Source organism: Parambassis ranga, chromosome 24, assembly GCF_900634625.1.
Source record: "Parambassis ranga chromosome 24, fParRan2.1, whole genome shotgun sequence".
Taxonomy (NCBI): Eukaryota; Metazoa; Chordata; class Actinopteri; family Ambassidae; genus Parambassis; species Parambassis ranga.
The window spans coordinates 15329467-15345481 of record NC_041043.1 but is presented as its reverse complement, the minus strand read 5'-3'; the positions used below and the strand labels follow the sequence as shown (position 1 = coordinate 15345481).

General features: G+C 45.5%; 1 protein-coding gene across 2 annotated transcripts; it reads right to left on the bottom strand.

The window, feature by feature from the left end:
- Positions 1-740: 740 nt before the first annotated feature.
- On the bottom strand, positions 741-15677 carry dse (dermatan sulfate epimerase). 2 transcript variants are annotated; one of them, XM_028396587.1, is made up of 6 exons: positions 15508-15677; positions 12591-13057; positions 8985-9238; positions 5887-6126; positions 3281-3488; positions 741-3099 (listed from the first exon to the last, which is right to left on the bottom strand). In XM_028396587.1, the coding sequence occupies exons 2-6, from the start codon at positions 13010-13012 to the stop codon at positions 1353-1355; spliced, it is 2871 nt and encodes a 956-aa protein (XP_028252388.1). In that variant the 5' UTR covers positions 13013-13057; positions 15508-15677; the 3' UTR covers positions 741-1352. The 2 variants fall into 2 exon arrangements, with proteins under 2 accessions (XP_028252388.1, XP_028252389.1); XM_028396588.1 differs by lacking the exon at positions 15508-15677 and having other exon boundaries at positions 12595-12727.
- Between the last annotated feature and the right edge of the window lie 338 nt (positions 15678-16015).

The following is a 16015-nucleotide window of genomic DNA, read 5'->3' as shown; positions in this document are numbered from 1 at the left end:
CTTGACAGATATTTTCTGTCATTTAGGACAATGTGCAATAAAAAAATGTACACACATCATGAGAAGGTGAGGCTATGACTGATGGAATAAATGCATGAAGGTTGATGTGAGATGTGCAGAAACGTGCAGCAGGTGGCAGCCTTTCATTTTCTAACACCCTTGAAGGAGGACGACAAGGAACTCCAGGAAATGGCTGACCTCTTTTTAAAGTTTAATCGGAGCGGTTTCAGTCAGACTGACTGAGCATCTGTCTGTTTGGCACAGTGAGGTTTCACTGGTTATGCGTTTGGTGCAGGAAATGGGCGTTTAAAGCAGACGACGCAGGTCATATTTCATATAAAGGAAGCTGCAGCGGAGCACATCTGGAAATGATTATCTACTCATAATTTGTGAGAAGTTAGGAGCCTGAAGTCAACAAAAGGCCAGCCAGTGATGCCTCACAGTTACATCACAGCCCTGCACACAGCGAGGGTCCCTGACTCACTGAAACATAAGACCCACTGAGTTTCTCCATGGAGGGCTCTTATTACTGTTCATTATTTGTATCCAGTCACATTCACCATGTGGATGTTACAACAACGAAACATCTCGGAGGCAAGAAAAACATGTTTATATTCTAAAATTCATGCAAGTTTGACCTTTTCTGGTCAGCACATATCTTACTCGTTGTCATAGAAACCAAAGTAAATGGACATCCAACAAATCACTACACACACACTGACCGCACACCTCTGCTGTCATGTTGTCATTTTATTTACAAAGAGTAAAAAAAAAAAGAGACCAAAAAATATATCTTGCTTTAACATATATACATTTACATGTGTCACTATATGCTGTATGTAGCATGTCCGATCTCAGATGTGGTGACAACCGTGATACAAGGTGGGACCTCTGAACAAAAGACTCAGTTCTAAAGCTCCACAGAAGCTCATTACATCAGAGGTGGCCTGGTTCCGTCTCACCGATCAATTCATCAATTCCTATTTGGAATCACTTGTTTTTTTTTCTTCCCTAAACAAACACCCATTAGGTAGATCTTAGCAGGATTAGAGCCACTGTTACACAAACAGCCAAAGAGTTCGAGTTACATGTCATAAAATCTTTTTTTTTTTTCATAAATAAAGGTTTAAAATGTAGGCATCAGAAAATCCACAGCACTGACTTACCACTTAAAACACATCCTTTGTTTTCCTTTTTTTCTTACTATTGTGGAGCTGCAGGTTGAAGAGTGCTGTCTAACCGTTAAGGTCCAATTTGTGAGTCTAAAAAACAGTTTTATTAAACAGTGGCTCTAATATTCTGTCATTAGACCTGGCTCAGAGTGAAGTGTGGGGTGTCACATGCTCCTGATGTTAGCACTGTGTGTGAGAGCAGGAGGAGTAGAGGTACAGTAGGATGAAGCAGTCGATCAGAAGGATGGTGTAGAAGCATCTCTGTGTGTGCAGGCTCCGCCCCCTCTGAAAGCGAGTCAGGAGCACAGCCAGCAGTAAAAAGAAGGTGGCGGTGTTCAGGAGGAGGAACAGTCTGATGTAGGAAGCAGTGCTGGGGAGACTCTCGCTCCCTGCTGTGGCCACCATGTGGACCTCCTTGAATTTACGGCCCTTGACGAAGCCGCCTTTTCTGTTCCTGCGGCCATCTGTGTAATCCATAAAGGCTCGTGAGTCTGCGTCCCCCTCCTCCGGACTGTCCTCATATGTACGCTTTGAAGTCCTCTGTCTCTCCTTCTTCTCATTCACTTCGATCTGTGCAAAAATGTCTGGCAGACTCTCAGAGAGTTTGTCCCCGAGGTTCACCTTCTTCCCCCCTTTACCCTTGCCCTGTTTCTTGGACATGGCGAACATCTTCTCGATGACCTCCTCCGTCTTCCTCTTGTCAGAGAACTGGAGGAGGCGCTCTGCAGTCTTACGGAAGCTGGCAGTGTTGAGGACCTGTCCCAGGATGTGCCTCTCCATCTGCTGGAAGACGGGCTTGACGTGCTGGAGGTTGTCCTCCATCACATTGACGTATTCCTCCACTTCCTCTGGCGAACCGTCTACCGCGGCTGCCGCCTTCTCGAATACAACTTTCTTGTGGTCCAGTAGCACCATGGCGAATAGAGGCTTGCTGGTCACTTCTCCGGTCAGCAGGTAGACGGTGTAGGTGTGGTCCTTGGTGGCCAGGTAAATATCCACCCTCTGATCGTCTCCACGCAGGCTGAAGCTCTGTACATCCACACCCGGTCCAAAGAAAATGTAGGCCACCCTGGTGTGAGGGTACCTCAGCGGCGTTGTAACGTTCACATAGTTAGAGCCATTATAGGGGTACCCTCGGGGGTAATTCCAGTAACCCAGCACCCCTTTGTTACTGTGGCTCGTGTCATCCATCCAGAACATCTTATATTGGTCCTCTCCGTGCAACACAAACGCCCCATGAACACCGTCGACCTTTGTACTCTGGAATGGCAGCTCCATGTTGTGAAAGAAGGCACTCACGGCCCTCGCTGGGCTGTCTGGATCCAGGTGGATGTGGTCCACGAGGAGCAGCAGCTGTGGGTGAAGGAGGAGCAAGTTCCTCTGGAAGTTCCTGATCTTCAGTTCTGGGTTATAAGCGGAATGTCCCTCCCCTCGAATAAAGACCATTCCCTGTCTCTCTATAGCAGCTTCCACTCGTCCCTGAGCATCAGCCGCATACCCGACTTTGTACTTCAACCACTTGGAGTCGCAGGCTTCTGTGACCTGTCCGGCCCACGGCTTGAAGCAGCTCCCTGAAAAGCCTGAGCTAAACAACACGGCGTTGTTGAGCAAAGTGTACTTGGGTCCGTACAGTGCCTCGGTGACGAAGGGGACACCATTGGGTGCAAAGGTGAAAGTGTTCTGATCGGGGTGCTCGTGACCGGCGTTGAAGTTCCTCCACCCCTTGATCCACTCTTTGTACTTGTTCCTGTGAACGATGTCGAAGATGGCGCGTCCACCCAGCTTCCCAGACTTGAAGGAGAGGAAGGAGGAGTTGGTGCCTGCAGGTAAAGCGCTGCCGTACGTCACCACGCCCCAGTCTTCAAAGAAGTGGAGTCGGGGTGTTCCAAAATCTGAAGGGGGTTTGGGGATCAGGTCGGGGTCATACCTGCAGGACAAAATGGAGACAGACACTGAAAATGTTTGACATAAGATAAACACACAAAGCTCCTCCTGCCAGCCTAGAAAAACTGTGACAAACAGTTCTGACCACACCGTAGGTATAGGTTTTAACCTTGGAATAAAGGTTTTGCATGCTTATATTCTTATCCTGGAACCTGGAAGCTCACCAGATGAACTCTGTGTGCAGAGTGCACCAGCGCTGGCCTTTCCCAGCCTGCCCTGGCCCCTCCATCACCCTGTTCTGATGAATCAGCTCTGCCAGCCAGTTTCCACTGCCGTTACGCAACACGTAGCGATCCAGAAAGACCAGCTGGCTCTCCGGTCCGTAGAACCAGTTATAGTTGGAGTCTGCGATGGCGACAGTGCGCTGAAATCCTGGTGAGAAAACACAGACGGGAAAACGTCTGACTCTCACACATCATAAATAACAAGACAAACATGCATGAGTTGTGTGACCAGATGCATGTGTGTGTGTGTGTCACTTCATTTATCAACATTCAGCATTACCCAGGGCAATAAAAGTGTCCCTCCAACACGAACCCCTGTGACCCCACTCAGTCCCACACCGAGTGTTGACGCTGTTTTGTTGTCTGTAATGATGTCAGGAATACCGTTCACTCCGCTGCTCTGAGGGTTCTTAGAAACCAGCTACACTTACTGCAGCATGTAATCACACTCAATCATTTGTCAGCACGAACACAACTCGCAGCAGGAACATTCTTTCTTATTGTTCACTGCAATATAAAATTAATCTGTGGAAACGAGTTATTAAATATATAAACTGATCATTTAAAGATTGATTGAATTACTGATTGTGAAATTGTAAATAAACTGATTTTTACCACACGTTAAGGTGTGGGCGCTGCTCATATAATACATATTTTATGTATAATACATATTTAATTGAGATCTTCTATCTCAGATGAACGCTGTACAAAGGTACAATATATTACTATATATAAATCGTTGGTTGGTTTGTAAATGTAAAGAAACACTGTGATCTAAATATCCTGGAATGCAGGTCAGAGAGGACGATAAAATCATCTCTAGCAGAGCTGAGGGAACTCCACAATGCAGACTGGAGATAAAAAGGATATAACGTATTTTTATAAGGCGCACCTAAAAGCCTAACATTTTCTCAAAAGTCAGCCGTGCGCCTAATAATCCGGTGCGCCTTGTGTATGGGTTGAGTACCCGACACAGGGGACGTGATACGTAAACTACGTATGCTGGCAGCGTCGGCTTTCACTGTTGTTCTTGGTTGCTATGGTAATGGGCAGAAACTTCCGCCTATGGTCATTTGTAAGAGGAAGATGCTGCCAAAAGAAAAGTTTCCAGCAGGAAAGGCCGATCTAAAGGGCTGAGAGTGGCTTATGTAAAGAGACCATCACTGTCCCTGCTGATCTGCGACTTCAAGCGCGCCCGTCACACCGCCGGTGTAAAACACCAGGTGAAGCAGATGAATTCAGAGCTTGCCGTAATCCCGGGAGGGTTAACAAAAGAACTCCAACTGCCAGACATTGGCGTAAACACGGCGTTCAAAGTGAAGTTGTGAGCGGCGTGGGAGCCATGGGTGGCAGACGGCGAGCACAGCTTTACTGGGAGGCAGCGCCGGGCAAGTTACGCCCGTGGATGCGTGGACTAATGTTTCTGCATTGACTGTTGTCCGAGCTTTTCCGAAAGCCGGCATAATTTCCGAACAGCCAGCCGGCAACGACAGCGACAGTGACTCTGACAGTGATGAGAGGGAAGCTGCAAGTTTTAACTCGCACAGTTGTTTCCTGTTTATTGTACATTGTTGTAATCAAGTCCGACTTAACTCGCTTTTTTGCTCCCGTTACCTTGTTATTTACGTATGTTTTAGCGTAGCATACTTATAATACCATGCGCCTTATGGTCGTGAAAATACGGTAATACTAAAAAATATAACCACTAGATCCAGAAAAGATCAAGATCAGCAACATTTTCTTATTAAACCAGCGACACTCACTAGTTGTGGTAGCAGACATTTCTGCCATTCAGGCTGTATAACACTGTTTTTAATGCATCTCTCTGTAATGCAAGGAAATGCCACATGGAGCCACAAGAGCCATTTATGCCAAGAACTCCCAGAAAAGTTTGGATGAAAGCTGCCATACATCGTGAGGCTCATTCAACAAAACAGAAAACACTGGCAACTACTAAGGTAAACAAACAAGGTGTGTTAGCTCTGTGAGCGTCTCTCACACACACAGAGAACACAACACATCCAGTGAGGGAGCAGCGATCATCTGGGCAGTTTAAAATAATCCGGCCTTGTCTTTGTGTCTGCTGCGAGGAGAAAAGCTTCTATTGTGGCTCTGCAGCTTTCCCCGCTGATATAATTAGAGGTGCTTTCAGGGTGCAGCCACAGAACAGAAAAACTGGGGTTGGTGGGCCCCTCACCCACCCGATTGCTGCCCTGCCCCTGACCCTTCAGACAGAACTCCCCGGACAGCACAGATCCCTGCAGGTCTGAGCACAGCTTTGAAAGGCATCCAGGAAGGTAATAACTGCACGCATGCATAACCCATATCCAGCCCAGAGGAGACGCTTCTCTCCACTGTGGCAGCCTGAGGAGATTTTCATGCCTAATCTAATAGAATCAAGGTTTTGGCAGGAAGAATTAGGGACGGCCATTCATAGCTAAGTAAACACTTCCTCATGGACTGTTGACTTGCTCTGTATTTGGCAGCCAAATGTATCATTTTCATAAAAACATAAACAGCTTTAAAAAAGTGTGTGGGAGAGGTACCTGGCAGGATGGTCCTGTAGAGGAAGGCGAAGTGTTTCAGCAGCCAGGGGTGGTCGAAGTGGCCGATGGCAAAGTGACGCTGCACCAGGAACATGTACTGGAACAGGGAGCGGGTGGTGTAAGTCCCGTAGGCCACTCCTTCATACAGAGAGCCGTCTGTCACATCCTGCAGAAGCACCATGGACTTCTCCATGATGGACAGGACCTGCTTGGTCCAGAGGTAGGCCTCCTGAAGGTAACCTGGAAGACAGGGAGCACAGACCAGCTCAAGATTCCCACATGATGTCATACTGCTTCTGAGAGACACGATCCTTCTGTGATAAGCTGGATCCATACTCCGTGAGACAAAGACATTTTTCCCCCCGTGCAGACGTTACGCCCACAAAATGACGTCATTTTTTTGTCTCTGACTGCCCACTGTTCCGCACTCTTGTGCGCAGGGTCCGGGCCGAACTTTGTCTTTCAAGGCTGTGCGGCAACCATGCTGTGATTGGTCGGAATTTATTGTGGCCGTCCAGGTATATAGGTAGGTGTATAAACAGCACTGATTCAACAGATTTAGATAAGACCATACCGGTTTTGCATGATGAGCAATAAAAGAAAGAAAGAAAGGCAAGTCAGGGTGATTTGTCACCAATAACTCCAGACAGCCGTTCACACATACCAGATGGTGACTGTTATTACCATTCTATATACTCCTACATACCCGGGCATAATAGGCTCGTTAACAATGTCTGTATATCTTTGCTATTGTTACTTTTAATGTCGCATCTTCACAGCTCATCACCGGACAGTTTGAAGTATCGCAGGCACATTGGAACACAGTAGATGTGCAAATGTGGTCATAAAGGCACAAACACTGAATCTTTGCTGTTGTTACTTTTAATGTCGCATTTTCACAACTCATCGCCGGACATCTCACGCTGTTGCAGGCCCCCTCTCTGTATAATGCCCTCTTGCCATGGCACACGTCCTTGTGGTGTGTTAAAAAACTCAGTAAAGTCTTTCCTTATAGTTTAGTGGAGTGAGGAGTATGAGGAGTTCTGCGCACACGCGTCTCGCGGAGTATGGTACCTCAGTGCGGAAAAGACCTTTTTCTCTTACCACCCGTGGAGCGCTCTTTGTCTCGCGGAGTATGGAACAGCCTATAGTGATGACACAGACACACACAGAGTGGATCACACACACACACACACACACAGAGTGGATCACACACACAGAGTGACACGCACACAGAGTGTGGTGTTTGGTTTGGGGACCGCTGGTCTACACAGAGCAGGTATTTACTATTAAAGATGAACTCTGCGCACACACAAAGACCACATTTACAAAACCAGCGCTCCAACAGTGCTCACAAAGTCCGACGCCAGGCTTCAAAGCTGCGCTTTGCTCACATTCCTCTGAGGTAACGTCCTCTGTTTGTTGTATTATGAACTTCACCTGAGGTGTTAATCATTGGCAGTACATGGCCGCAGGAGCTGTGAGGCTTTATCATCAAATAAAATAAAATTAGCTGGATTATTTGGACTGAAAAATATTCTGATCTAAACACACAAATCAATGTTATTTCTCACTATATTTACTTTAAATAAACACATGATGGGTCTAGTCAACGTAGCAACATGATAACTCACCATAGGACACGAAATAAAAACTAATTCCCAAACTGTCAGCTCTCTGCTTAGAGAAAACTGGTGAGGAAAAGAAAAACATCCGAATATCTTGAGGTGTTTGTTTCCATGAGTGATCCATCTATGATAACGGGTTAGTGTCAGCTCTCTGCACATCATTAGACATGACGCCTGAGTAAAGCTGCTAAATGAAGCAGCTGAAATGAGTGTTTTTGTGTTTGATCGGTGCAAACACAGATCATGTGTTAGCAATCTATGAAAAGGCTATTTTCTCACCCCTGCTAGGTTTGAAGCTATCATCTCTGCATGGCGTCTCCTGTAAAGCCCCCTCTTTAGCAAATAAAATGTGTCATAAACAAAACACCCAAGCAGTGGCAGAGCCGGAGCACGCTCACCGTTTCCCCTGAGCTCCACACAGAATGAGACAAAGCAAATGGAGGTCAGGTGGGAAGACTCCTGAGGCTTCACAAAGCCTCTACAAAAAGACAGCCCCAAATAAAACCACTGTGACCGCAGCGGGTTTCAGTAATCCAGCCGTCATTTAGTTCACATCAGGACCAGATCATTTGTACCAGAATTCAAAATCCTCTAAGCAAAGCAAGCTGCACGGCAGGCCTTCACTTCCTCAGCTGGTACAGAGAAGGTCTCCACATCACATCAGTTCACTCAAACTAAGAAACACACTAATAGTCATGTAGAATTAATATAACATCAACATGAAGGGCCCCCTTCAAAGTAGCTTTTAGCTTTTTGAATAGCTTAAATATAAAAATGACACAGGGTCAGAGGGCTAAACTAAACATCTTTGACAAGAAGAAACCAAACACACACACAACTGAGTAACTGAAATCACTCGATAACCAATTGCTCACTATGATAACTGTCATAGAACGGCTTCTTTGCTGCTTGTAACTCCGGAACAAGCATGTTTGGATTAAATAAACTGTGGAGTGTTTCCCCTACGATGGGCCCGGGAGGCAGTGAGTGAGTGAGTGAGCGGCAAGCCAGAGCAAGTAAATGTGACTTAAAAGAGGAAAATTCAACATAAGACAGCAACTGTCTCCAAATCTTGTGCTCATCTCAAACATGACTTGTTTTGTTTTTACAATAAACCCACCTTTTCTTTGGAAAAGCCTCTGAATCAGCATTTAGACCATGTGAGACTAAACCTCCCCAGTGAAATCCAGACTAATGAAATTCCTTTAGCTGAGCTCCAGGTTTTAACTCTAAACTTCTCCCACGCAGAGGTGGAATGAGGCTGAGCTGGCACATAGCCTCCCCGTTTTTGATGAAAAGCTTAAAGGCAACAAAAATATGACCCCAAAGAAAAAACAACACATAAATATAATGCAGAGTTGTGATGTTTTCTATGACTTCTTTGCCAAATGTGAGTTCTTGGCTCTGCAGCCGGTAGGAGCACAGACACAGCCTTTTACGTTGTAAAGACATAAATCGCCGCACACTTACCTTGGGTCATGTAAACCAGACTTCCTGTGAGCAGAGCCACACAGTTGGTGGGCTGGTGGTTGTGCAGGTACTGGAACCCCCACCCTCGAACGTAGGACTTCTCGTACATTAGGCGCGACGCGTTGCCGATCACCTGCAGGAAGCGCTCCTGTTGATCCTTGTTCAGGTACTCGTACAGGAAGTCGTAAGCAGTGGCGAACCCGACCAACGAGTGCGCCAACGGCACCTCGTCCCACGGTGCGTCTTTGACCAGCCTGCAAAACAAGACGCAGCGAGCCAAAAAGTCAGGGTGAGGCGCATGTGGAAAAAACATTCGGTGGTAAGCAACTGTGAAAGTTTTAGTCTTTTCAATAAAGTTCTGGCTTAACACCTTTCCTCTGTAAAGCCTTTCAATTAGCATTAACGCAGCTGTAAAATATCTAATCACGTTGAAAGTAAAAATAAAGCAGCGTTTCACACCAAATTACAGCTGCAGCAATAAAAGAGAAGCTAAAAAAGAACAAGCATGGGCAGAATCTCTGCAGACTGCTGATGAAAAGGTGTTTCATAACGCTCCTGTTCAGGGTCATTACAAAGACATAAACCTGTTGTACATTCATTAATTCCACAGACACATGACATCACCTCTCAGCAAAGGTGTTTCTATCAGGACTTCATTTACACACTCAGATCTCTGTCCTTGTGATGATGAAGAATGCAAGAAGGGCACGAGTAGACCGTACTTCCTGAGGAGGCTCAGGTCCTGCGCTGTTTGCAGCGGGATGCTCCGCGTGTTTTACCAGTCTGTCATGGCGACCGCCATCTTCTTTGAAGCTGGCATCAAAGCAAAGGACGCCAACAGACTGGACTCATTAAAAAGGCGGAGTCCTTTAAACTCGCCCTCCTGGAGGAGGTGGTGAGAACAGAATGCTGGAAAAACTGCTGACAATCATGGACAGTCCATTCCACCGTCTCCACAACACTGTGGACAGACTGAGAAGCAGCTTCAGCAACAGACTCCTGCAGGAAGTCAAGTTCTTTTTAATTCATCTGTCAGAGCTGTGCTCACCAGCCTGGACTGAAGCCTCATCTCTGGAGCACTTCAAACTGTTGCTGTGTATATATTGTCTTATTTTTTTGCAAAATGTTGCCTCAACACCCTAATTTCCATATGGAAATTAAGAGTTAATCTTTATCTTAGGAACCAACTAATAATATTAGAATCCTACACATTCTCTAAAGGGTGTGTGAGTTATGTTGACAATGTTAACCTTAGGCTTTGTTCGGACTGCAGGTCTTAATGCTCAATTCGGATTTTTTGGTGAAATCCGATTTTTTGGTGTTTACAAAATAATATGCGACTGCTACCACTCTCCTGTGTGAACGGACTGCGGCCCTGAAGTGACCCGCATGCACAGAAGAGGACACAGCGTCACACAGTGTGTGCTTGTGTGGCTTTGTTTACGCTAATGTCCGATCGTAGCCAACATAATTACAACCAAATAATATTAAGAAGAACGCTGAGAAGGAAGAGAGGAGCAGCTGCAGCGTCTGTACAGAGATGTGTGTGGGTGCAGAGTGGTGGGATAGTCATGTGACTGCTTTTAGTGACACTGACTTCATTCATAATTTCATAATGACGAGAACCTTTGAATGCGTCTGCGAGCGGCTTTCTGTGTCACTTTCACAGCAAGAGAGTCGACATCTCCCTCATCTGTGAGCAAGCGTGTTGGAGTCGGGCTCTACTTCCCGACGCAAAAGTCGGATATATAACCGTTTAGACTGAGGTTGCATTGCAAAAAAATTGGATACGTATCTGATTTAGGACCACATATGAAAGTGGCCTGGGTCAGATATAAAAAAATCGGACATCGGTCATGACGATATCAGATACAGATCACATTCGTGCAAAAAAAAAAAAATCGGATCTGGGTCACTTCAGCCTGCAGTGTGAACGTAGCCTTAGTTAGTTTTGGTGTGACTTCAGGTTCCCATGAGTCTCTCAGCTGTGTCACTTCACACACGATAGAACATATCAGCTGGATGCTAAAACACGACTCCCACATGTTAAGTGGCAGCTGAGATTTATATGAAAATAACAGCTTCTTTAAGTCGCAGTTTGTCCATATGGCAAAAAGGAAACCTGCAAAAAAAACCTGACTGCCAAGTCACTGTTGGACTGTATATTGAATTATGCCAAAGCACACAAGGCCTCACTTCTGTATGTTTGCTCAGACTGTGTAAAAAGAGAGAGAGAGAGAAAAAAAAAACCTGAAGCAGGCACCAAGCTGCCACAAAGTAGAAAGTCTCATCGGAACGTGGTTCCCAGACTTGTTGCAGACATAATTGAAGGTCATGAATACCACAGCTGACTGATTCCTGGAGCCACTCTGCAGAAGCCCTAAGAGGTTCAGTGACCATAATAAAAGTGCGGCCAACGAGAAAACTCACAGTGTGCTCTGAAGACGTGAAAACACATGCTCAGTGGCTTTTCGTTTCTGCACTGTGGCACGCGTTTTGTGTAAAAATGCCCTGCAAACTGCACTAAGGCCACACTGGGTAAAACCCCCTCCCCCAGAAACAAGCCGCTGGAAAATCCCCTTCCTCGTGTTCTGAGGCTGGAGGCGACACAGCAGCAGCCGCGCAGAGGAAGCAGCCGGATTAAAGCTGCACTTTCACATGATGGAGGACTCAATTAGTCATTTCAACATACACAGTTTAGACGCCCTGTGGTTGTCTGTGTTGCAGTTTTGGACACATATATTGATCAATATATATTGCCCATCTCTCACTCACCTACTTCTAACAGTCAAATCAGGCACAGAAGAGGAAACACGATGATTCTCTGAAGGAATGTTTGAAAGCTAGCAAGTAGCAGTTAGCATGTGAGGAAGCCGCCACAAGTCACAGCCCAGAGTAAGGAGAAGTCAGAGGGGAGCGACATGATGATGGCAGAGGAATGCTTTCAGTTATATAATAATTCCAACGGGAAGGTAAAATGTTTAACCCTCAGAAACCCAAAGCCAGTGGCAAGGTTTGAAACACCCTGCGTGCAATAGATTTTCTGCACTCTCCAGCTCAGCTAGGACGCTATGATTGCCTCCCTTAACAACCAGCAGTGACAGAACAGCAATTCATTCTACATGGTTAGTAGGGACAACAATAAATTAAGACTTATTGAGTATGAGCAGCTGTGTTTGGATACTTATAAACAGCAATACATGCAACAGAACATCACACAATGTGTGTAACCTTCTTCAGGTCACCTACATTCTGAGCTTCAGTCTCAACCCATTCAGCTCACATCTGAACATTTCATTTCCTTTCACTGCATGGGTGTAGGGGTGGGAGGGGGCATGTTCAGCAAACAGCTGCTAAACATATTTCCTGGACTACAGACTTATCGGACAGCAATGCATCTTTACCAGAGAGAAAGAGGAGAACACTCTGGAGGTGGGTGCACAGCTTCTGAAAGGAAGGACTTAGTATTAATGCCCACTTGATGAATACATGGGGGAGGAAATGAGATATGAGATACCATCTGAAAAAACCCCTGAACAGAAGAGAACCAGGCGAAATGAAAATCTGAGCTTAAAGAGATGAAATAATAAAAGACAGAAAATCTACCAACTAGGCTGAGCCGCCATCCTCTCCATGTAGTCCCTGGCTAGGTTGATGGCGCCGGCCCTGTGCGGGTACAGGAGGCAGAACATGGACAGCACGCCCAGGTTGTTTCCATAAACCTCGTTCCAGCGGGCGCTGAACTCAGCGGGGCTCCAGGGGGGCAGGTACTCCTCTGGGTGCTCCAGCATGGTTTCTCCGGCCTCACGGATTCTCTTCGCCATGTCCCGGTGAGTCCCCGCGGCAGCATACTGCAGCTCCTCCACGTGCCCTCGACTGAAGTACAGCATGGGGTGACCATCGTAGTTTCCTCCCATGAAGGGAATTCCTCCACTGGGGTCCACTTCCGCTGCGACCGCAGGAGAGAGCAGGGGCCACAGCAGACTTATGAAGAAGACTGTAGGGGCCCCACGAGTGTGGGTTCTCATCGTCTCATCAGAGAGGGGAACTGTGGCATTGCCGAAGGAGCTCAGCTGAGAGAGAGAGAGAGAGAGAGAGAGAGAGAGGGGCGGGAGGAGGGGGGAGAAGGATTTAGGAAAGCCAGCCCATATTCTGCACAGTCTTTTTCACAAAAGCCCTGCATTCCTTGAATAATTAGATACAGCTGTAGGCCTGATGATGCAGGCTTTCCATACTGATGGACGCCACTGTTGAGCAGCACTGTTTGGAGCTGATCAGTGTTGCCTGATAAAGCTGGAGTCACAGCAAAGACGGATGATTCACATTTATCTAAATTTGTCACAGTTCCCAAGAAAAGAACGATACACTCCTTCCACAAAATCTTTGCACCTCTGCACGCTGCGTTACCTTCTGCCTTTATTTCTGTTGTCAGACAAGTCTAGCCATGCACACCCAGGTGGCCAGACGAGCAGGCCTGGAGGTCATAAATGACCCATTACGGCAGTGACATTAGTCTGGTCCACTGAAACAAGCTCTGCTGCTTTTAACAGAGAGGCACGAGCGGGCCGGCGTCTCCGCTCTGAACATGTGAGAGTACATTCCATGACCTGGAGGAGGTGTTGGCAAAGCCCACTGGTGGAAAAGCATTTGGTACTGATTTAAAAGGACGTCTAGACCGGAGTTCATGCTAACGGCTCTACATGTGTTGTATTTGATAAACAAGAGAAGCTCAAGCTGGGATGTAAAGCTGCGTTTCCTCCTTAAGTTAATTTTGACGATTTGACCCCATGAGGTGTCACATTCCTCTGAGCAGAGAGGAAGACTCATCGCTGAGACCAAACCATCAAGACAGTTCTCGACTAATTCAGTAGAGTAAAGCTATTTCTCCTGAGGTAGATTGATCTGAAACAACCTGCTGCAGGTTATTTCACAAAAAGTGGTGTGACATTGTAGTGACCTATTAGAATACATCACTGCTGCAGGAACGACCCATTTTTGTAGCCCTCGCACAACATCACACAAATATCTTTAATACTAACACATTTTAAGCTAGATATTAGTCAGAAATGAGCACCCCTTGTATGATTTTGTACGCTAAATATGATCAAAGATACAAGCATACTAATAACACACAGTAGCCCCCTTTTTTCACACACTAACACTCCAGCGTTGTAGCTGATTATCTTCTATTTTCCCAGAATAATATTTAATGATGCTGCATTTGCCATTGAACTATTGTTCATGCTCCATTGGGGTCCACTGGTTGGGTCATGACTTCGCCTTTCTAGAGGGTGGAGCAGAGATCATCGGCATCATCTTATGGGTTCCTTCAACAATAACCCGACTATTACAGAGAATAAGCTCTTTAAGGAACAAATGTAAAAACATTTTGTGCAGCAAGAAATCCTTCACACAGCAAAACCGCTTTTATGATCTGTGATAAGACAACGCTGTCAAAGCGGAGCGGTTATTTCCTGTATCTGTGTAATTTTTTTTTTACTTTTTTACATCTTTTCATCATTTCTCATAATGGGAGACGTGAACGTGATCTCAGATTCTGACTGATTCTGTTCCTTCTTCTTCCCGGATTAGAAATATTTGACCCATTTGTTATAAATTACAAATCTTCTGAACATGTTGACACCAACATTGTTGTTTTTCAACCAAACTAATCAGGGGAAAATTGACTTTGTTTGACGTTAGTCTGCGTTTTAGCGCTGTACTCTCGCGAGATTTGGCAACGAGAGATTCGTAAACGTCCAAGCTACCAGCTAAATATAGCTCCTAGCTAAAAAAAAATGTAGCTAATTGAAATAAAACATACTGTATATAACACAACTTTGGTACATAGTCACTTATTTTCATTTACTCGTTTACTTTTAACGATGTTCTAATTCTTCTACATATTTAAGAATCATTTCAGTATCATTTCATAAACATTAGCTTAATCTCTTCCTTTTTTTATGCTAATAACCAGCACACTTTAAAGTCTTCCTGTACTTTTGAATTTCCTGAACTAAAACTCTTGTTCTTGTTCTTCTTGTATTAATTACCAATAACCGAAAACATATAACTTAATGTTGTGTTATTATTCTTTCATATAAATGTGGAATAAAACCATTTAAACAAGCTAATTCCGTGTTACCGGCTAAAAACAAAACAACGTGGTGCCGGTAAAATAAACAGTTCTACGTGTCAGTGAAGTTATTAGCAGGTTAAACAGCACAAACCAGCAGAAAGAGTCGTGATTGTGTCCGTCCCTCCCTCCTGCTTCAAGAAGATGCTGCCTTTTCGTTTCCTAACTTTAAGCTAGCATCATGGACTTTTCCCCGTCGCTTTTATTATGCGATGTCTTGCTTAAAGGAAGCTATTTTCCACTCGATATGCCGGCTTCAGTTGGCACATCAGTCATCGATAGTATTGATAAGCGAAATCTGCGCACAAAAGTAGCCTTGTTCCTGTCGAGGAGACTTCGGGGGGTGAAAGTGAAGTTAGAAAAACATGCAGAGAAAACGCTGCTTACCTGTCAGAAGCGCCGATCAGATCCCCGGGTCCCCGTCATCTCCTGCTCTGTCAGGACGGCGTCGAGAAAGATGATCAATACGTTTTTTTATTGATTATTCTTGATTAAGGACGAGCAAAGTTTGAGAGCGGAGGGAAGAGTGCGTGTGTGTTTGCGGAGGGAGCGTCATCATGCTGGCGAGTGAGGAGGGGCAGCCGAGCGGAGGGAGACTTAAAGGGGACCTAATGAATTAAGTGGCCGCCCTCCTCCCCTCTCAGCTCGGCTGACAGGCAGCACAGACACGTTGCTCTGAAACAACATGCACACGTCAAACACATCATGCTTTTTGGTCTATCTGTGTGTATAATAATAGAAATAAAAGTGAGGCTCTCATCCTGTAAGTGAAACTATATAAATATGTATTTATTTATAGAACACCCTGGATTATCTGGATTATCAAATTCAAAGCCTAAAGGCAAGGGACAGATTATGGGACCCCTGGACGATGTAAGGTAATGATTGATCGCAA